Here is a 22,263-nt window from a genome sequence, read left to right on the forward strand (position 1 = left end):
AGGGGAAAAGTTACATGTAACCACATGTGTAACTCAGTTCTTTCGTTATCGACAGTGCTTAAACATAGATAGATTATTATGACAGGTTTGGCTGCACGCAGACAGTGCAGTAGATCTGAAGAAGCAATCTGGATGCTCATGAGCTGAATAGGTGTTCTAGGATTTTTGGCTTCTTACCCCTTTTGACCCTGTCTGGCCATGCCCTCATATGTTTCAGAATTTGGACAACTGTCCATAGATCAGTTCACAGAGCAAACAGCATTCGTGAGATGAACATCCAGGAGGATGAATAAGAATGAACAGCAAGTAATTGAAAAATGATTAATGTTTCCCAATCCATGGGTAAAAATATCTTAGGGATGTTCTTTCTTCTTTATCACAGCACCTGATGACTCTTCTCTGCACAGACAGGCTGCAGCATAAGGGGAACTGATAAGCACATTATTCCACTACTAAAAAAAAAAAAAACAAAACCCCACCAAAAAACCAGCAGGGAAAACGTGACACTTAATTTGTTCTGCATTCTTGCACAACAAGAATGTGATTCTCCACCTTGGATTTTTTAACATTTTCTGCATCTGTGGGAGAGGGTGGAATAACGCTGTGCAGATCAGATGATGTTAATAGGCATTTCACAGTGATGCAGAGCAGGGAAGATTATCCTGTGGGTAAAGGACTAGCCATGGAGTTTAGAGATATGGGTTCTGTTTTAATGCAGTCTTGGCATTTAATCTTTCTGTTCCTGCCTAAGGAACAGAATGAGGATTATATTATTTTACACTTCTGTTCTACTTGATACCAATGGATGTTGTGGGATACAAAAGTGTGGTTGAAATGCAGTGGAAAGCCACATCCCTTGACACTACACAGGTATTTTTGCTGCTGTATCTACCTTCTAAGTGGAGAGGATGACATGGGCCAGGTGGATGGATTCCAAGATATAATGCCTCTAATTCTTGGATTGGGAAAACCCCAAGCTGCTCTGACCAGCCTGTCTGTGCCACTTGTGACTGAATATACTCCTGTTGTACCTCCCAACAGCTATTTCCCCTTTAACTTCTTTCTTAAAAAAAAAAATCTCCTCAAATTTAAGGAGCTCCTTTCTTGACATTGAGTGCAACTGTCCACATTTTTTAACTTCTCCAAGGATCTGGATGTATTACAGTAGCTACTGCACAGCAATATTTTGACAGTTGCATTTTGAACCATGTCCTAGTCAAGTTAGGGGATGCTTTTCTTCTCACCAGCCCATGCACCAGCTGCTCCATAGTCACTGATTATCTGCAACAGTTGCTGTGGTCCCACAATCTGACTCTACCATGGGGTAGCCCCCACCTCGCATTTCTGCCCTGTTCTCTGCCTTTACAGCATCTTCAATCTCCCTTAGCACCTTGCTCGGTAAAACAAAAATGAATTTCTTATTCCAATTAAGAATTTTAGTTCATAGGTTTGAAATCTAAAATAACATGTTAATTTGTTAGAATTATTTTTATCCTATGTTTTTTTTTAAATTTGCTGTAATTATTCCACCACTGACACTGTCTACTATCTTTCCTCTATAGTTCATACCTTAGTATTCCATAGTCACCCCAAAGGATTGTCCTCAAGGGCATCAGAATTGGATTCTTGCTTGGATTCTGTCATTCTCACACTACTAAGCAAGAAGTGACTCTAAGAAACTAAATTAGAGCTGGACATAGTCAGTCTCTGGAATAGGAGTAACTTTAAATTAAGTATTTATTTATCCAATTAACAATTTACTTGATAACAAATATGGGCCTTGGCAATTGGATATTATAGCAAATAAATCATTTGAATGATAAAAGGTAACATTGTTAAGGTAAAGAATTATTTATGTATAAAGAGTCTACAAAGAGATGTAAAATCTTTAACAGCTGTGTGCAGAAGATGGAGTGAACACCCTGGTGTTAAGAGAATACCTCTGTTCTATCTCAGAAGAAGAAAACATTTGCCTAGATGCAATGGAGAAGGGTGTTTTATGTTCTATGCTAACTTGGGTCTATCTGGATTTATTTTTTATTCGAAGAGTGACTATGCATTTCAGCTAAAAAGTATTATTTATAGAGAAAATAGCTCTCTATTCCAAGTGAAGATTTTCAGATGAACACATTATCGAAGCTCACCATAGGTAATTAAGTGTAATTATTTTTGTGGAAATATACACAACCAACTTTTTTTTCCCCCTCAGCTAATTTTGTTTAACTTTTCCATGGACTTGGCCTGCAAGGACCTAGCCAGGGGACAGGCTGGTCCTGTTGGATCAGTGTCGAGGCGATGAACCATGTCTCTGTTGCTAACCCTGACACAGCTGAGATCCTCTGTAAATAGAGGTCTATTTGCCAACTGTATTCTTTATTACCAGCTCTCTTTTGGTGCATTTATCTCCTTGTGTATTCCCTTTTGAGCACAACACTGGCCTCTCTTAGTAGCTTTCATCACTGAAAAACCTTTATGTGTACTTTTCCCTGTATGGATTTGGTATCACCTGCCAAAGTATCACTCCGATATTGTGCCGTCCTGTGGGTTCTACCTTGTTTAATCCCTATAGCAGAAAACGTTATGCCTACAGCACAGCTATTTTAAGTCTTTGGAGTCACAGTGAAATATATGCTGCAAATCTCATCTTTCTATCCATCCTGAGTTTTGTACTGGGTACTCCACTCCTACTTCCCTCCAGTTTGATCCTTAGCATAAGACTTGTAAAATTCTGCAGAGATTGGATGCATCGTACCCTGCTTACTCAGAGCCACTGCAGCCATTATATTCTTCTCTTGGTCATGATCATGAGGTCATATACCTACCTACTGCAGCACTGGGATAGCAAAACACTGCCAAGAGGATTGAACAAGCCTTGAGTGCCACTGCTCATTATCAAACACAGTGTCTATTTCCCTGTTATTGGTCTATTTCCCTGTTATTGCCTTGTGTGGAGCGACAAGAGGAAAAGATGCAGAAAATGCCTCCAAGTAGTTTTGCCAAAAGCTTTAAAGACAAATTAGTGATAGCACATCAGAAAGCAGCAGCTCCCTCAACACCTATTTCAGTGCACATGCTCTGAGGCTCAACTGCAGATTAGAACACTGTGAAGGTGAATGTTAAGGCAAATAACTTACAAAGAAAACTATTTTCACTCTTCTATGGAACAACCCTTCCACCCTATTTTCAGATAGGACATACATCGTATTCCCCACTATTTTTTCAGCTGCTAAAGGAAATTGTCTGGAAATGTAAATATTTATCATTAGTGAATTTTTCACAATGGCTTTTATTCATTTCAGTAAGGCTGAGCTGTAAGACTTTCTTGCCCATGTTAACATTTACTGTATCTTCAAATTTCCTGTCAGTATACATAAGAAAATGCCAGAAACCTCTTCAAGACAGTTGTCATTCCATGCCAATATGATGTGTATTTCTTAGCACATTCATTATTGTATTTACATGTGCTCTGTTCATTTAACTCAGGTTGTGACTGAGAAAATGGAAAGGAAAATCTAGGTTACTTCCACTGACTCAGGTAGAGATACTGCAGATTAAAAACTGTGCAATAAGGCAACCTCTTTTTTGTCTTGTGATCTATGTGTCCGATCTATTATTATTATCTAACGCAAATCTCTAACTGACTCACTTATACAATATAGTTTTTTGGCACTAATCCTGCAATAGTTTAACTGGGTTTTCACATATATATTGCTATCTGCTTCAGCAACTTGTGAATATAAAACATATTGGAAAATGGGGTACCAATTGTTAAAGAAACAGATTGTTACTTTTCTTCTAAATTAGTTTATATGTAACCTTATTTCTGATTTGTCTACTTCATATGTCATAAAATGTTCTACAGACAAATGTAGTGAAAATGAAATGTATACTGAGAAGACATTCAATGTAGACCCAAACATATTTATGAACGTATCTATGAAAACAAATGTGTACAATGGACAGAATACATAAATATATTCCAGCAAGAGAGGGTGATAGAAGAATTAACTGAATAAAGCACACTGAATATTTTAGTCCTCCACAAATAGTACATTATGTGAGAAATGTCTTGCATAATTTCTTTCCCCCAAAAGGAATATGAAGAAAGAAACTGTAGGTTGAGCCTTGACACATTCAATAAAATTGGTATTTTCTCTGCAGTGTATGAAGTTTGTTAAATTTTAAGTGGGATGCAAAAAAAAAAAAGGCATTTTCACTTCGGTGTCTATTAGTTACAAGGGTAAAAAGTCATAATTCGCAGAGAAAGGAAAAAACAAGCAAACTATAAATTCGTCAGTTACCTTGTGATGATCAAGATGGAGCAGACGACTCACCACCACACACAGTACTAATTCATTAGGTGAAATAACTCTTGAATCAGAAAAAGGAAAGTTGTTTCAGAATAAGCTTTGTTGGCAACATGGACAGTGGAACTGAGTGCACCCTCGGCAAGTTTGCAGATAACATTAAGCAGTGTGGTCTGGTTGACAAACAGGAAGGGAAGGGATGCCATACAGAGGGACCTTGACAAACTTGAGAGGTGAGCCCATGCCAACCTCATGAAGTCCAACAAAAGGCCAAGTGCAAGGTCCTACATCTGGGTTGGGGCAATCCCAAGTAACCCTACAACTGGGTTGGGGCTGGATGGAGAATGGCTTGAGAGCAGTCTTGAGAAGGACTTGTGGGTGTTGGTTGATGATAAACTCAACATGAGCCAAAAAACGTGCACTTGCAGTCCAGAAGGCCAGCCGCATCCTGGGCTTCATCAAAAGAAACATGACCAGCAGGCTGAGGGAGGTGACTCTCCCTCTCTACTCTGCTGTTGTGAGACGCCACCTGTAGTACTGCATCCAATTCTGGGGCCCCCACAACACCAAGGACATCAAACTATTGGAGTGGGTCCAGAGGAGGGCCATGAAGATGATGAGAGGGCTGAAGCACATTCCCAAGGAGGACAGCCTGTAAGACTCGGGGATACGCAGCCTGGAGAAGAAAAGGCTCCAGGGAGAAATTATAGCAGCCTTCTAGTACCTGAAGGTGGCCTAAAAGAAAGCTGGGAAGGGACTTTTTACAAGGCTTTGTAGTCATACAACACGGGGGAGCGGCTATAAGCTGGAAGAGGGTAGATGTAGACTAGGTATTAAGAAGAAATCTTTACAGTGAAGATAATGGAACAGGTTGCCCAGGGAAGCTGTGGATACCCTCTCCCTATAAGTGTTCAAGGCCAGGTTGGACTGGGCCTTGACCAGCCTGGTCTAGCAGAAGGTGTCTGGTTGGAACCAGATCTTTAAGGTCTCTTCCAACCCCAATGATTTTGTGCTTTTGTGATATTGCAGTAACTAGCAGTCATCATGCTCAGCCTCTCCAGAGAAAAAGCTTAAATTACGACATTTCAGAATATTTTAACACTGTCCCATAGTATTCTGCTAGCTGAGAAGTATCGTTAATCAGAAGGAAACATTCATATCTGCAAAATGTAATTTAGAACATAAAAATGGACTGATAAACAGCTCCTGATGATTTTTCTCCATGGATTTAGCTTTAAACACAGAGGAAATTCTGTGATGTTGACAGAACCACTGGATCCCTCAGTTATGAAAGGCAAATATACACGAAATGGAAGTCACGGGACTGGAATCTGCGAACTTTTACTTTATAATGTTATTTTAAAGGTATTTGTATTTACAATGTGTATTTCAGTATTTCTACAACTCCATGGCCATCCTTGCTGTGTTGCGACTTCGATTCACAAGTTGATGCATATGTACCAGTACTGCAGATGAAAGTAGAATTTCTGGTGTTTTGCTTTCATTTAACGTCAAGTAACATTTTCCTTGCGACGGCGGGGCCTACGGTGCCGCCTGCATCTCTGCGCATCTATGCCAGCCCGGACGGACGGCCCGAGGGTAACCGCGGCCAGGCCACACCGCTTCAGAGCGTCACTTCCCTGGAACGCCCCCGCGGCCTGCCCCCTGGAGGCAGGCGATCAGTGAGCGTGCCCAGAAAGTGCAGGGCGAAAGGGTGGGGGACAGGGGAGGAGGGGGTAGTGGGAGGCCCCGCCCACTCGGCTGTAGCGGCAGGGACAGTGTCGCGTCATGTGAGCGCCGCGTCTGCACATGACGGTAGTCACATGACCAGAAGTGGGCGCGCGAGGGTCACATGACACGCTGCTGATCGCCGGCGCCGTCTGACGTCCCGGTGCAGCCGTGTCTGCGTGGCCCGGCCCGGCCCGCGCCTATGGCACCCGCTGCCCCCATCACGGGCCCGGCCCGGTCCCGCGCTGCGGCGCTCGGCCCGCTCCTCCTCATTCTCCTGTCGCTGCCCATCCGGCCAGGGGGAGGCGGAGGGGCCACCGCGGCCCTGAGCGTCGCATACCGGGACCTGTGCAGGTAGGCAGTGGGGGTGGCCGGTGGGGTGGAACACTCGGCTGTTGTGGAGGGCCTTTCTGCGGGAAGGACCGCAACCGGCTGAGTGCGCAGCGAGGGAGATCCGGTGCTTGTGCTCATTCTTGCCCTCCGCGGGAACGCATGTGAACGACTGGGAAGGGTGGGAATTCAATCCAGGAGCCTGTCCCGCCGAGCCGCGGCCCGAGCAGGGCTTTTGGTCCCCTGTTCCTATAAGGGTCAGACCGGGAACGTTGTGGGAAGACCCCGCCGCGGCTGGGCGTGCAGGTCTTTCCAAGCACGAGAGCAAGCCTGGTCTGTAGCGATCGTGCTGCAGTGCTGGGAGGTGAGTAAAGCTGCTCTCTGAAGCTAAAGCTGCTCTCTGAAGCTCTTCAGTAGAGTAAGGGGTGTCAGCAGGCTGGCGCCGTCGAGCAGTTCTTTGTGGGACCTCATCATGTGAAGCTTTGCAGATATAGGAAGTCTTCATGTGAGAAAGTCGAGTGACTTGCTCTGTTCAAGATGCCTGTGGTCAGGACTGCTGGTTTGTGTTACTGTGTTGGTTCTGGTGTGAAAAAATCTCAAGTGGTTTGGAAGAAACATCACTTGATAGTTTCCTTTTTACTAAGGATATTGCCAAACGCCATTAGGTTACTTAAAATTGAGTTAAGAAAGCTTTGAGAAATGAGAACTGCTATGTGGAAATAGCACTATTCTTCATGTTTTGGCATGTTCCTACTCTGAATTTAGTCTGGCAACAATATCTTGTCAGTTTTAATTTCTTCCATTATTTAGCTCAAACATGCAGCAGTACTTACGGGAATATGTTACTGCAATCAACAACATGAGGCAGGCACCAATGTAATACAGTGAATGTAGCACTGCAGGCAGAGCTTGAGTCACTGAAAGGAAGGGGCTCCCCTCCTGGTGGGTTCGAAATTTGATACTGGTAAATGATAAAAAATGGAAAAAGTGGGTTTGCTTGCAAGGTTAAGCCCTGAGTGTGGCAAAATAGTTTTGTCCGATGACCACCATAATTGTAGGCCTGAGAATGAAATAAGGAACTCTTCTGGAGGGAATTTAACTCCTCTGACTCAAATTACTGTTTTTTTTTTCCTAATGCCTTATCATTAATGACTTGATTCTCAAGCTGTTTCTGTTTTGTGAATAACGTCAGATCCTAGCATTATCTGTCTTGGTTTTGTTGCATATCTGTGAGGAGCAGTGTTTGGGAGCACCATTGTGAGACATATAGTCTCTTTTTGGATGCAGTTTACTTAAGCCAGTTTTCTTTTGTTGCTGGCAAGTGAAAAATAAGTTGTGAATAGATAGCATAACTGGCAGTTCTCTAAGATGAACTGCTTCAAAAAACATGCACTTGCAGCTGTGCCATGTTGGGAAAAACTGCCTTGAAGGACTAGCAGTCTAGAATGTATAAAGTGGAAAAGAAGAACTTGCAGTCCGACAAGTGGGAAGACTCCATGGAGGTCGTTGCAGGCACAATTGCAGAAAAGCTACTGTGATGTGATTAGGTAACACAAATGCTTATGCTACTGTCTGATGTCTCAGCCAAAAGATATAACATGGGCATGCCGGCCAAGTCCCTGACCAACATGTTTTTGCACTGCCTTAAGCTACGGCTTTTATTTGTTTTACAGCTGTTAAGAAAACATAGTTCTAACTTGTGTGTGGCCTAATACAGAGGCTGCTGCAGCTTCACCAGTCCTCTCTGGTGTGTGAATGTCAAAAATGGAGCAAGGAAGGAAAATGTTGGGGATCAGAAGAGGCACTGACTCTCCTTTAAATAAGAGCAGAGTGATACCAAGGTTAGGACAGCTGTCTTGCAGGGAGAAGGAAAGATGTCAGAACTCTTTTGTGGAAGAACTGTGGCATAAAGCTATGTAAACCTGAGTTGGTGGTTTTGGAGTGTGTTTTGTGTAGCTAAGCTTAGTGGTAGTATGCTTGGACAGTCAAAGAACAGCTTTCCTTTTCTGAAAATTTGTCGAATGTCATGGATTGTAGTGACTTGTTTTGTCACGCTTTCTGCTTTGTTTTTTTGCTCTGTGTTGTTGCATAACTTGAAGTCAGAAATCTCTTTTTATCTTCTGTGTAGAGGTGTTTCCAGGATTGCTGCATTATGATGAGCACCTGGGAAAGAAGTTACCAGCCAGTTTGTTCTTTTTCCCTAGTTTTTAACTTCTTCCCTTTGCATCTTTCATGTGACAACACAGGAGAAGAAACTTCAGGAGCTAGTGAATTTTATGAACTGTTTTTAAAATGCCTCTACTTTAAAAGCCAAACAAAGCTTGACAATTTGAATTCACCTTCCAGGTAACATAGGGCAAGTTACAACTTTCTTTCTCCTGTAAACACACTCCAGGAAACACTTGGAGTATGATGACAGAGCAACAAATGCCTGAAACTAACTGCTTCTGCCTGCTGTTTTGCTGTTCATCACGATTGCTATTATGCAGAATTTCCAATTTGGGAATGTAAGCCAATTTTACATTTAATGCTGTAGTTCTTAATAAGACAACTCCTGCAGTTGACTGTATGTACAGTTTAGTTAATTCAAACACTATTTTCAGCTTTTTTTGTGAAACCACAACTGTGCTGTTCTGTTTGTATGTGTTCAGCTTAGCCTCGGTGAAGAAGTGTGTGCTGAGTAGAGAGAGATGACCTTTAGGTGAACCTGTGCAACTGTGTTAAGTGCTTTGACATATTTAAGTGGGAGATGTCATAAAGTCATTACTGGATTTATCTGCATATGTGTATGATTGCTTCACATACCTGGGAAGCTGCCATTGTAAAGGCTTAAATATTTCTCAGCATGTGAGCTTCCTTCCTGTAGCTCTTGCATGCTTGAACTTCAAATTTCTGTCCCTTTTCTTGTGTTCTTTAAGATGGTTTATGGTGTAGCATGGAAGACCAAATGTGTTTGGGATGGAGAAAGCTGAAGAGCTTATGTACATGATACATATGCAAGAAAGCTTGCCTGAAGGCATTCACTGTGTGTGATGGTTGGAATAAGTGTCAGGTAACCTAGAGCAGAGCAAATCATGAATAGGGCATTAAAAAGTTCTTGAAGTATAGTGATAGCTTGTACCTTGTGCCCTTCAAGCTCTCATTTTCTGTAAGGAGGACTTGCTTTGACATAAGTTTCTTTACCGTACATATTTGTGCTAATATGTTAGTCACATCTAACTGATTTTCTTGTGGCTACAAGTGGATCTGAGCTTCCAGCTTCAGATTTGAAGTGGTCATTTTGGCAATTGTTCCTGAGCTTGTCTACCTATGATCATGCTGGTTGAACCTGCTCATAAATACCTTCAGGTATTAGTTTCATCTCTGCAGTGTTCTGATAACTGAGGAGCTGCTGGGCACAAAATTGTGTGGATGTATGCATCCACAGATCATACAGAGATCTGCTTTCCAAGTCTATGGTTGTATGTTACCCTTTCTCTGTGCTGGTCTATGTAACATGCCTTAAGCAGAATAAGCCACTTCAGTGCGTTCCCTGGAGAGCAAACATCATCTTTTCTAACCATGATTTAGAGCTGTTTGGAGCAGCTTCTTCCTAGCAGTCATTCCTTGGGTAAGAGTTTAAGAACTAAAAGCTTGAGCATGGTTATAAGAATGGTAGTAGTAGTCTTTCTGGTACTTTGTTGCATTTGAGGTGGTTTACTAGTGCTCAAAGTAGCTCTGGCATGGGTACTTCTGTGCTGTGATAGTTGTTAGCCAGCTGCACCTTCTCTGACTTCAGTGACTGAGCTACTGGTTAGTAAATGAGACTTGCTAATGTTCATATTCCTTTTTCCTTTCTCATGCTTTCTTCACGAGTTTTTTTATTAAAAAATGCAAAGCTGAACTTGAAAAAAAATGCAAAACTTTCTGAAAAGTAGTTTAATTTTCTTTTTCATGCTGTTGCTTCAGTGTCTTAAAAACAAAGCTAGGTAGCTGGAGAGGCTGGCCTGCAGGCAAGGTTATTCCCAGTAACTTGTTTGGACCGTGGTTGCACAGCTGCTTTTGACAGTGGCCTGGTTTGGCACTGCTTCCAGAAGAGGATCCTCCCTGCCTGCTGCCAGTGGCATGTAGCCAGGAAACTGCAAGGTGACTGGGCTCAGTGCCCTCTCCACACATATGTGCATGCACCTGTTTTTTGCTGAGTTAATTTTGAGAGAGGGCTGTTCCTAGGTCTAGCTTGTGTCAGGTGCTGAGGCCAGCCACATGCAGGGGAGGGGAGAGGAGAGCTTGATCTGGGTGGGGGTTGACATGGGTGTATCTTTCAGGCCTCTAACTGTGCAAAAGTCCGTGGTTGGGTTTATCTGGAAACAGCTGAAATTGCAATATGACTGTTAAAACAACCAACAGTTTTAATCAGGGCAGACACCATCTTTGAGCCCAGATCTTGAACTGCACCAGAATTAGCTGCTTGGATGGTGTCATCTGTGCTGTAGTGGCTGTATTAAGCCCCCTGGATAGAGGGTGCATTGCATCCCACTCCATGACCAAGGCTATCACTTTTTAAAGCTGTTGGTATAATAGCTCCCTAAAGAAGCTCACATGCATTGAGTCTGAGATAGCTTAAGCCCTCCAAACAAGATAGCTTAGGCTAGCCCTAGTGAAGGGGAAATTACATGAGGCATCCACACTGGTGGAGGTAAATGTTGAGCAACTAGAGGAAGCTGGCCCATGTGCCTCAGCCATGGTCAGGATGGGCAATGTGATTGCCAACAGATTGTTTCCATTATGGGATACAGCAGAGATGTCAGCTTGTATTGTGTTGGAAAGTGGAGCACATGCAACTTGAACTATTCCCAGGCACTGACTTTGTGCCAAAAATTTACTCATGAGAGAAATAATTCATGCTTTTGCTGTGAAAGTGTATTTTGCATCTCTCTGAGAACAGCTGCTCAGGCTACATCTAGCTTGCTGTTACTCCTAATGAATAACTTCTGCTCTGCTTTTCCTATCCAAGTTAAAAAAAAAAAAAAAGTCCTTTGAACTTTTTTGGAAGTAATACTGCTCTGAAACTGCATTAGATTTTCATTTTTGTAATGCTACTGAAGTTGTGATTTGTAATGTGATTAAACATAGAATTTCGTATTTCCTTTCTGTGGACTGTTTTGAAGTACTTGTCTGCCCTCCCTGTCCAGAGGCCTTTGAAAGGGTGGAGGGAAGGGCTGGTTTCAGTCACTGCTTTGCTGAAGCATACTCATCTTGTTTCTCTTTTGCTTCTGGTATGTGGGAGAATTGACTTGAAGATGTTGATTTCCTCTGCTTCATAACCTGGAACTGGGAAAGCAGATCCCTTAATCCCTGAGTGATAATTCTGTCGTGTGAAGGACATAGATTCTCATTTAATTCACAAACATTTTAATCTGCAAATGCTCTAAAAAAAAAAACACCCACAACACCAACCATACAGAAAAGTGCTTTAGCTTGTCTTGGTGTTACATGTTTCCTTTTTGTTGTCTTTTAAAACTAGTCAAAAAGCAGTAGTGGAGCCCTTGGGAATTTTTCAGTTAAATGCTAACTTTCTGGGGCTTCCTTGTGAGGTCCTAATCTCTTGCTGTTTTAAGAGCCTTTAAAAGCAGAGTAAGGTTCTTCTGATGTTTTTTTTTTTTTAATTGTGTGGGGAGGTGTTTGTTGTTGTTTTTGTTTGTATGCAATTGTATGCTGTCAAGCTTTTTTTATTGCTGAACTTTGATTATTCTGTGCTGTAGTTTAATTCACAACTTCATCCTGCGTCAGGATTGCCTTTGTCCACTTCAGAAATGCACTGATTGATTCTTTGAGCTAGTTTCTTGTCAGCTCCGTTTACTTATGAGGAAAGAATAATGGCAAGTGTTTGTCAGGTCTCACAAGTCCTTTAATCTGACGAAAAAGTAATTTTATTGGTGTTTTAGGTGCGATTTAGTACTTAGTAAGTTGTTTTTTGAGCCTTATTGTATTCGAGCCTTTATATGCCAGTGTACTTAGGATATACACTTATTTTTTCAGTTTGCAGAGACAACTCTCTCATTGTCCCTATATTCCAAACATTAGCAGACTGAAATTAACATGCCTGTCAAGAACCTTGTAGTCAGTAATTTAATGGAAAATTGTGTATCATCTTATTGCAGGCTCTTTGATTAGTGATGAGATGCAATAGGTTGGAGAGTTCTTGGAGTTTTCAAAATTGAGACTAAAGTAGCTGAACTGTTGCCACTTCCTCACCCAAGGATTGGGCTTCAGAGTGGAATGAGGAGGAGTTCTCCTCCTGGAGGAGTCTGAGTTGTTATAATGCCAAGTTATGTAACACGTATGAGACAGAGATGAAGGCAGACAAACCTTATGGGTGGAGCTTGTGGTCAAACTTTTAATTTCTTGATAGGTGAGAGGAGGGAGTTGTGCTCCCTTGCTGGATGTGGTACTAATCTGTAGATTCAAACAAATGCTTCTATAGGTCAGATAGATGTGTTAAACCCTATATGAGTTGTAAAAACCAGGAACATCTTAATAAATCACTGTTGTCCTCAGTTTGAGTATGACTCGGTATTAAATTCTACTGAGGTTTCCACTTGGGATAGAAGGGAAACAAAAATCAATATCATCCAGAGGATGATGGCTGCTGCCAGAATGAGAAGTGTAGCTGAGCCAGGCTGGCTGTTTACTGAGCTGTGCTTTTTTAGCAGAGCTTGGCCACAGAACTGTACTAGTAAGCCAGGCTGTCTAAAGAGCTCCTGACTCCAAACTAGCTGACCTGGGCCTGCCTGGAAACTGAATGGTGCTGTGTCATGCACATCTCAGTGCCATCTTAACACCTGCTATGAGGGAAATGAATCCATGCTCTGCCTCTGAACTGTGCCACTTTTTTTTTTCCTGTTACTCTTTATTTCCCTTTGTATTTAACCAGAACTTCACATTCCCATATGAGTTTTTAAACAGCTGACTTTTTGATACGGCTATACCTAGCTAGTGTGATCTTTCTCCAAGCCTGTCATGGATAGCTCTGCTTGCTTTCCAGCTTCTGACATCACCATTCAGAAACAGTCCTTTCAATATTTATATATGTGTATATATATTAAAAAAATGCATGAAAGTGCAGCTAGACTCTTAATAAGCATTATTAACATCTTTCAGTCTGAATGCTGTGAGATTCTGAGCTTCTGCTGGATACTGAACCTAGGTGGCTCCCCTGCTGGATGAGACTGGCTGTTGTATTCCGCTTAAATTTGTAGCTTCTGCTGCTGTTACTGGGTATTGCTAAATTGCAGTAACGTGTAGCCTGCTTGTTTGAGAATTTTATCGGACTCTCAAAGAAAAAGATTTGCCACCTGGTATGTATGTAGTCAAATGGCCTTCAAAGAGATTTGACGAGAAAGAATGTGCAGTTGGGTGTTCAAGAAAGGGAAGGATGGACCTGCTATATGCTCCTCAAGTGGACACTAACAATTATTTCTTGGTATTTATGGATATAGAACATAAATAAGAAACATGAGTTAGTAGTGCTCTTAGCTATGTAACTTGGTTATTTCAAGGACTGATGTCTAGAACATGGCAGTGCAGACAATAGGAATACCAACTGATGGAGTTTTTTTGTCTTTGCAGTTACACATGGCAAGCAATTGATGTGGATAAACAGGTCCTTTATCAAATTAATTTATGTTTTCCTGTTGAAGAGTGTGGAAAATCAAGTGCAATCTGCGCATATGACATCAATAAGAATACCTATCAGTCCGTAGGTAAGTAGTTGCCTTTCCTCACAAGGAGTTCAGTTATGTTAATGAATGGTCTTAGCTATTGTAAACTTGGACATGTTAGCAAAGATATTTTTTTTTCTTCTCAGAACAGTGTAAAACTATTCTGTTGTAGGTTTACTGGGGAGATTTGGGGAAACATGATCTAATCACTTTAGAAGTCAGTGAAACTTATTTTATGATTTAGTTAACTGTAATCCAATATGGAACTATGGAAGGCTGTCTCAAATAGGAATATGTGCATCTACCTGTGACAAGATATGTGCTGTACATAGCCTTGTTTTGAAGCTTGATACTGAACACAGGATGAAGCTTGAGTTACAGCTCTAAACTACCACAGCCTAGCCTGATGTAACATCATCTCTTCAGTCAAGTTGCTCTCAGTAATGCAATCCTGAAGTATTGCTAAGCTTCTGTGATACACTCTTTAAGTCGTTACACAGAGAGAGGAAGTCAATTATATACAGTCTTCCGTTTTGTTATGCTTATCAAATCTAATGGCTGCTTTGGTAGTTTACAGATGTTCTTGGTATTCTGAGGAGTGGTGGACTTCTGAGAGCTTATCTAAATATGAAACTGGCACATTCTTATACACATGCTTGCACATTATTTTGTCTGTCTGAAGCACCTTCTGCTCTAGCCAATATTTGTATGCCTGTTTTCATAGATGCTTGTCACTTTCAAGGTTTCTTGTGTTGTTCCACTAATAAAATAATGATACAAATACTGATCAAGAGGTTTTCTGATAGTTTACAATTAATTCTAATAAAATAAAGCAATAGTTTTCTAAAGAGTAATATCTCTTCAGACTGCTTCTTAGTACCTGCAGATCTGAAGTCTGAATTTAACATGCTTGTTAGTGTTGCTTTCTATTGGTAGACAGCTCTTATAGAAAGCTGAGAGTCTGCAGTGTTTGAGCTTGAACTGCTGTAAGATGGTGAGGAGGAGGATGGTGCTAACCTGTATTCAGATGCACATCAGTTAATCATTCTCCGTTCTCCCTAGCCTTCTCCATTAACTGCAGAAATACTTGGGTTTCATGCTGTGGTCATTCAGTGTGTTTCAAACAAACTGCTAGTGTTGCTGCTCAGGGTTATTCATGCACTTAATGATATTACAAAGCTCTATCTCAGTTCCTGGCTGCATTTGGGTTTTTTATGTAGTGCAGTATATCTCCAAACTCCAAGGTTTTCTGGAATGAGTGGTTAGGTTATGATTGAGTACAAAGTGCAGTTGCATATAGTAGTATCTTCTGCTCTGGGGAGTGTGGCATCTCAGGCTACATGGGGCTGTTAATGTGTTTCATTTCTAAAGCATACAGCAAGAATTTTGCTTTCTGCTAGTATGGGTCTCAACTTGTATGTGGTTGAGACTTCAGTTGCCTGTGGGTTGGAAAAGGAAGCAGCATCTGTTTTAACATGCTTTTTCGAGTGAGGCAGGAATGTGGCAGGTTGAGTGAACTTGAAGTCTATTCTCCCCAGTGTGGTACTTACTCATTTTAGTGTTATGCCTAGCGACTTGCATGCCATTTAGCTGGACTACTACTAAAATGAAGAGCAGAAATACTTTCATAATTGTTTGTTAATCTCAGTGAAGAAATGTACGCTTTGTCCAGCTGCAGTAAAAGGATAGGAAATGAAATAATAACTGCCACCTAAATGCCCTCTTCTTCTGGATGACTGATTGGATGTCTTCCATGATTGTCTGTCTCCATCTGTTCAGCTGTTAGGAAGGAGTCATTGAATAAAAGGTGTTCTGGACAGTGCCTTTGGTACCGTTTTAGCATAAGCATGCAATATGAAGTATCTGATGCTAATTCTTGTGAGCTGTACTAGCAGATTTGCAGTGTGTTACTTTGTGAAAAGAACACATTTCTGAAGTCATGAATAAACATCAGTGATCATGGAAGAGGGAGCTTGATATTATGGTAAAGGTGTTTGCAGAACTGGTGCTCTGGAAAGAAGCTCATGGGAAATTGGTGTGAGGAGATGATTGATGAGACTACTTGCTCTGTGAGCAGGGATGGGATAAGTCACCTGCCACTGAAGTTCTTGCTGAAACTTCTAGCAAGTTCCCAAATTAGTTCTAAGCATGCAGGGGGGAAGGGAGCACACATGAGGTTGTTCAGCCTGGAGAAGAGAAGGCTCTGTGGAGACCTTGTTGTATCCTTTCAATACTTAAAGGAGGCTTATAAGGAAGATGGGGACAAACTTTACAGCAGGGCCTGTTGCAATAGGACAAGGGGTAATGGTTTTAAGCTGAAAGAGGGCAGATCTAGATTGGGCATAAAGAAGAAATTTTTTGCAATGAGGCTGGTGAAACACTGGAACAGGTTGGTAGAACAACAGGTGATAGAAACTTCGTCCCTGGAAACATTCAAGGTCAGTTTGGACAGGGCTCTGAGCAACTTCCTAATTGAAGTCCCTGCTTATTGCAGGTGGGTTGGACTAGATACTCTTTGAAGATCCTTCCAAGCCAAACCATTCTACGACTGTGATAGGCTCTCTTTTATTGTGCTGATGCTATTTATATTAATGGCATAAAAGCTGAGAAGCTGATAAATAGAAGCTGATGGAAAGGAATGAATTGTGGTACTTGAAAAAAGTTCATAACAGTTGTCTGATGGAGTCCTTTAGCCCTTGCTTCTAAGACAGTGACTAATTTGTAGTGGCACATGCTGTTGGGCTTTTTAAAATTTAAAGTGTTTGCTAAAAACCTTTGAGAAAGTAGATGTGTAATTAGAGATGTCAAACACTATCTTAGCTTGGATCTAGTCATACAAATCACAAGAACTGCAAGGAAGGTCTTTGATTGTACTCTGTTCAAAAACTGTCTTCAAGTAGGCTGATATGTAATATGCTGATCAGTGATTGAAATTGGAGCCTGTGAAGGTGCTGGATTATAACTGATTGTTTTTTTTTTTTTCTCCTTGTAAAAAACCCAAACACTAAACCCAGGTGACGTAAACTTGAAAAAAGTTTCTGAAACCCTTGTGGAACTCAACACTACACATGAGTGCTTGCAGCAAGGCAGTCCACACCAAATTCAGAGCAACATTAACTTCCTGTGTGGGAAAACACTGGTGAGTCTAAATCACATGTTCATATCTTCAGTGGAGGTGACATGAACTTCTAACTTGGTTTTTAAGGAGACTTGCTGTACTTGTGGATGTACTAGTTACTGAGTTTCATAGCTTAAGGAAGTACCAGTTAAGTCTTAGTACCAAAATTAATTGGAGATTTGCAGGTTAGCTCTGACTATGAGCTCTTCTGCTCTTCAATGTTCTTGTGGGGATTGCACTGTAGTCTTTTAATAGTGTAATATGGAGGAATGAAAGAACAATGAGAGCTATTGTTTAAATGTTGACAGTGCCCAAGCTGTCCTGTTTAATAAAACAACTGAAGAAAATGAGTGATCTCTGTTAACGGGTCAGTATAGCTGACAGTAGTGTTAGAAGCTGACAGTAGTGTTAGATTTTGTGTGCATGTAGTTGAACTAAGAGTGGGTATGTGTCCATCTGGGCTTCTGGGAAAGTGGTTGTCCTTGAGAATCTACTTTAAATGTGAATGGAGATCCCTGAAAAGTTCTTTGGGGCACGTGTGTATGGAGTTTACCTCCACGTGCATCTTTGGAGTTACGCTTCCCATGCACTTAACTGGTACCACAGCTTGGTCTTATGTACAGACTGATCAGTTGATGTATTTGTGTATTAGGGATTAGTGTAACTATTGGCACTGATGGTGCTGGTGCACATCCCTACTTGAAATCTAGCCAATTCAAACAAAATGCCAGTGCAGCCCAGATTTAAATGCTGCCTGTTCTGTTTCAGCGGATGATTCTTTAAATGAAAAAATATTGCTCAACTCCAGCTGTAACACCAGATCATAACAATCTTCAAACTTTGAGTTATCATAGTTCTAACACCTCTTCTTCATGTGAGTTAACTGAAGGATTCTGTAATAGTGTCTGGACAGCTTGTTTCCAGCACATTTATGGCAGGGTTAAATAAGGAAGGAATCAGTTTAAATACGCTAAAATGCTTCTAGCTGAACTGATGGAAGGAGAATGAAAAATCTAATTGTTGTCTTCTTCTAAGGGATGTTCAGATGAGCATCCAGCCCTGAATCATGGTAGAACCCCTATTTTGAAGTAGTTACAGATGTGTATAAGGTGAGCACATAAAAATAAGTAGCTGAGATAATAGGTGTTCTTCCTGTGCAGCAGAAGAGATTGCTAATCACTCTTTGTAGGGTGAAAGACAGAAGTGGTAAACAGTGCGTTGCTTTGCTGTTCATCTCTTTTGTACACATTTGTATTGGTGTTTTCCTTTCTGGTATCTAGATGTGACTGGTGCTCTGCCAATATCAATTAGCCTAGTGAGCGTTTCTAAAAGCTATAGTACAATTACTGCATATTAGGATTGGCACATGATAATTTGAGAATTGGTACAAATGCAGACTGAGAATTTAGTACCCTGCATCCTGAGTTTACCAACAACACTGTTAAATAAATGTGCTGTTAAGAAAGCATGTCACAGAAAGGGCATAGTACCTTCTGCTTTTCTTAATCTCTTGAATGACTTTCTTGCTGTCTACAGATGTAAAAAATGGTCTGTTTTTTCAAAGAATTGTTTTTTCTCCTTTAAATAGGGTACCCCTGAATTTGTAATGGCAACAGAGTGTGTGCACTATTTTGAATGGAGGACCTTTGTGGCTTGCAAAAAAGACTTGTTTAAACCTGTGAAAGAGGTAATCTATGTGCTACCCTACCCATGCAGAAGTTACTCTTCACACACCTGGCAATTTTACTCTAACTGCCTGCCTGCATTGAAAATGACTACCAACAACTTCCACAAACCTGACTTTTTCATAGTCATATAAAGCATCTGTTGGAAGTTGGTGGAGCTGAGAATTTTAAATTACTCTTCAACCTCTTTTGTGATCTGGATGGTTGTTTATAGCAAAACTCTTCTAAAGCTGAGGCAGAACAGTCTAACTTTGGATGCATCATTTTGGTGGGTATACGTAGCTTTAAAAGTCTAGCTTTATGTATTTGAGCTTCCAGAAGTAAATTTGGTTAATTAATTTGGTTTTAAGTATGCCTATGTATAATGTCTCCCCACTTGTATAGCATGGATTGCAGGTAATTTTTTCTTTTTGTTCTAGGTCCCTTGCTATGTTTTTGATGAGGACTGGAAGAAGCATGACTTGAATCCTCTCATCCAAGTTTCAGGACACTACTTGGTGGATGATTCTGATGATGATTCCTTGTACATAAATATCTGCAGAGATTTAGGTGTGAATGCTTCCTTGTGTCACCTGTTGGTATATAAATTTCTAGTAGTGTAATTTTTTTTCTAGTGCCTCAGTTGAGGCTGTCCTATGACCAAAGATCAATATTTTAGTGCTTGCACTATAATTTCAAGCTATATTGATTTTTTGAATAATGCTTTCTGTGAAGCCATTTGAGATGTTCAGAGATACACCTCTCTGGATGGGCAAGTACTCTTAGAAAAGTTGACTTTAACTGGACTGAGTGGAAGAGTGCAGCTTGTCTGTAGCTGCTTTTGTTTGCCACCAAATAGGACTAAGATTCCTAGCACTTCTTATGCTTGAAATTGAGTCCTTTGGACTTCAGCTCAGGCTATTGTTTAGTTGCAAGTGAATGTCCTGAGATAAATCTAAAACAAGTGTTTAGGTGCTTGGGTAAGTAATGGTGCCTAGCTAGCACTTTCGTGTCAGCTGGGAGCTGTATACTTAAGGAATTAAACCAGCAGAAACACTCATTTGAAGCTTGCTGAAAAGCCTAGTTTAGCTGTATACTCCTGCTGTGTTTTTCATTCTATAGTTAAATATGTATTTTGTGCCTGTTAAGGGTCTATAAATATCTGAGGGGTGGGTGTGGTAATGAGACAGGGAACAATGGATACAAACTTGAACATAGAAGGTTTCACCTCAACATGAGGAGAAACTTCTTTACTGTGAGGGTGATGGAGCCCTGGAACAGGCTGCCCAGGGAGGTTGAGGAGTCTCCTCTGGAGACTTTCAAAACCCAGCTGGATGAATTCCTGTGTGGACTACCCTAGGTGATCCTGCTTTTGCAGAAAGGTTGGGCTTGATCTCTGGAGGTCCTTTCCAACCTCTAACATTCTGTGATTCTATGATTTCAAGTTCCAGTGGTGAGTCTGTTCTTTTAAAAATTCCACTAGTCTGAAACTCTTTTTTTCTGACAACTTTGAATAAGATGGTTTATAAGAAAACAGAGGAGAGGGAAAAACCCTACCCATTACTTGGTATCATTTTGGTGTTTTGGGGAAAAAATGGAAAATACTTGGCATGCTTCTGGAGGTTCTCAAAGCCTTGCACATCCAGCAGCTGTACTATCAGGAAGGATGAATTTGCTGTGCATAAACAGGGCAGCATGAGCCTATCACAAGCTCTTCAGGTTTGACTTGTTGGGTTCACATTTTAGTGGAACCAGTATTAATAGTATTTTTAGAAAAGGGTAAAGAAAGTGAGGGAACCCACAGATAAAATAGGAAGATACTTCAGGTAGAGCAGAGCTTAGAAATTGAGTCCTGTATTTTGTTTTCGGTACTTCTGCTATCCAGGAAGTTCAAGTGGAGAGACCAGAAACTGCCCTGCTGGGAGTGCTGCTTGCTTGTTACACAAAGGTCAGGCATATGATGTTGGCCATCCAAACAAACAGCTTAAACTTCATGACAAGGACAGGTATGTAATTTTTTGTGCTGATACTTGTGTGGACACTTCAGTCATCTGGGCTGGAAAAAAATACAGTCTTGGTAATAGATGAGTCTTCCAAATCTTATCATCAATACCATTTCAATTTTGAAGCACTGGCAGAAAAAGATTTCTTCAAGTACTGTCAAGGCAGACTCTTTCAGGTATCTTATTGCACTGCCATAACAGATCAAGTGTTAGTCTTCATTGTGAGAGATAAAGTTTTATACAGAGCTGCAGAGCTCTCAGAAACATAGGATGATTGCTGGTTTTTGCCAACAAGCAGGAAAGTGAGATTTGACCCCATCTGCCTACTGTCTGAGGGCCTATAAATGCACTTGCCTCTCTGTGGGTTTATGCACTGTATTGGGCTTACTCCACTGCCTAGGAATATTTTAAATGTTGAGAATGGGGCCAGATGTTACCCTTCTGTATTTTCGCATTGATGAGTTCTTAATTGAAGAAATAGATAAACAATACAAGACTGTTCCTGGTGGTGGCAGAGCTGGAACTAGGAGAAAGTGTTTCCTTGATGCTGCCTCTGTTCTACTTGCTGCCTTTCATGCTGGAAATATAGCTTGAAAGAAAAACAAGCTACCTAAACAAACAGGACAAACCAACCATCCTGGGTTCAGCTAGGATACGGTTAATGTTCTTCGAGAAGTTGGGACAGCCAGCTGAACTATCTAGTGGTATATTCAATACCACACAATAATGTGCATGACACGCTCTGGCTCTGTTTTTTTGGTATCGGTGGCAAGCATCAGCAGCATGGGATGAGCCATTGTTGTCTTATATCACTCCCTCTATATATTACTTAATTTTTTTTATCATTGTTATTTCTGTTCTTTTCTTAATTCTTTGTATTGTTCCATTAAACTCTCCTTGTCTCAACCTGAAGGGTTTTTACATTTTGCTCCTGCTTTTTCTTTTCCATCCTACCAGGGGAAGGGAGGAGTTGGGGCAGTAGTGTGAGCAGTGAGTGTGGGACTTGTCTGCAGAGAGGACTAAAATGATGACATCAACTCACCAAACAAACATCCAAACAGAAGACTTACTTAGCACGTTGATCTTTCTGAGCTTCAGGGCATCTGAGCCTGCTTACCTTGTCTGTAGGGTCAATAGTACCCTACTGATTTCTGCAGTGTTCTTTTTATCTCGGATGCAAAATGAAGAAAAGAAGCAGAATAAACTAGGTTAATAACAGGAAGGGCAAAGGTTCTGACCTATCAGTTACAAGGCTGAAGGTTTTCTTTTAGTTTACAAGTTAAGTTCTTGGTCCTTCATAAAAGTTACTTTCAGGAGCATGGCTACTCTAGTATATTCTGCTAAGAGTGCATGTTCTTTCAAGAATATCCTTCTTCACAGTGCACAGTGTCTTAATTTGTATTTTTGGTTTGC

At 41.0% G+C, this 22,263-nt stretch overlaps 1 protein-coding gene across 1 annotated transcript in view; it reads left to right on the forward strand.

Moving 5' to 3' along the window:
* Positions 1-6,237: 6,237 nt before the first annotated feature.
* The window catches only part of IGF2R (insulin like growth factor 2 receptor), a 57,492-nt gene continuing 41,466 nt past the window's right edge, over positions 6,238-22,263 (forward strand). Inside the window, exons 1-6 of the mRNA XM_054396617.1 lie at positions 6,238-6,389; positions 13,974-14,107; positions 17,080-17,204; positions 18,772-18,870; positions 19,288-19,417; positions 20,733-20,853. Of these exons, the coding sequence (XP_054252592.1) occupies positions 6,238-6,389; positions 13,974-14,107; positions 17,080-17,204; positions 18,772-18,870; positions 19,288-19,417; positions 20,733-20,853 (761 nt within the window). The remainder of the gene's footprint in view (positions 6,390-13,973; positions 14,108-17,079; positions 17,205-18,771; positions 18,871-19,287; positions 19,418-20,732; positions 20,854-22,263) is intronic.

Source organism: Indicator indicator, chromosome 2 (assembly GCF_027791375.1).
Source record: "Indicator indicator isolate 239-I01 chromosome 2, UM_Iind_1.1, whole genome shotgun sequence".
NCBI lineage: Eukaryota > Metazoa > Chordata > Aves > Piciformes > Indicatoridae > Indicator > Indicator indicator.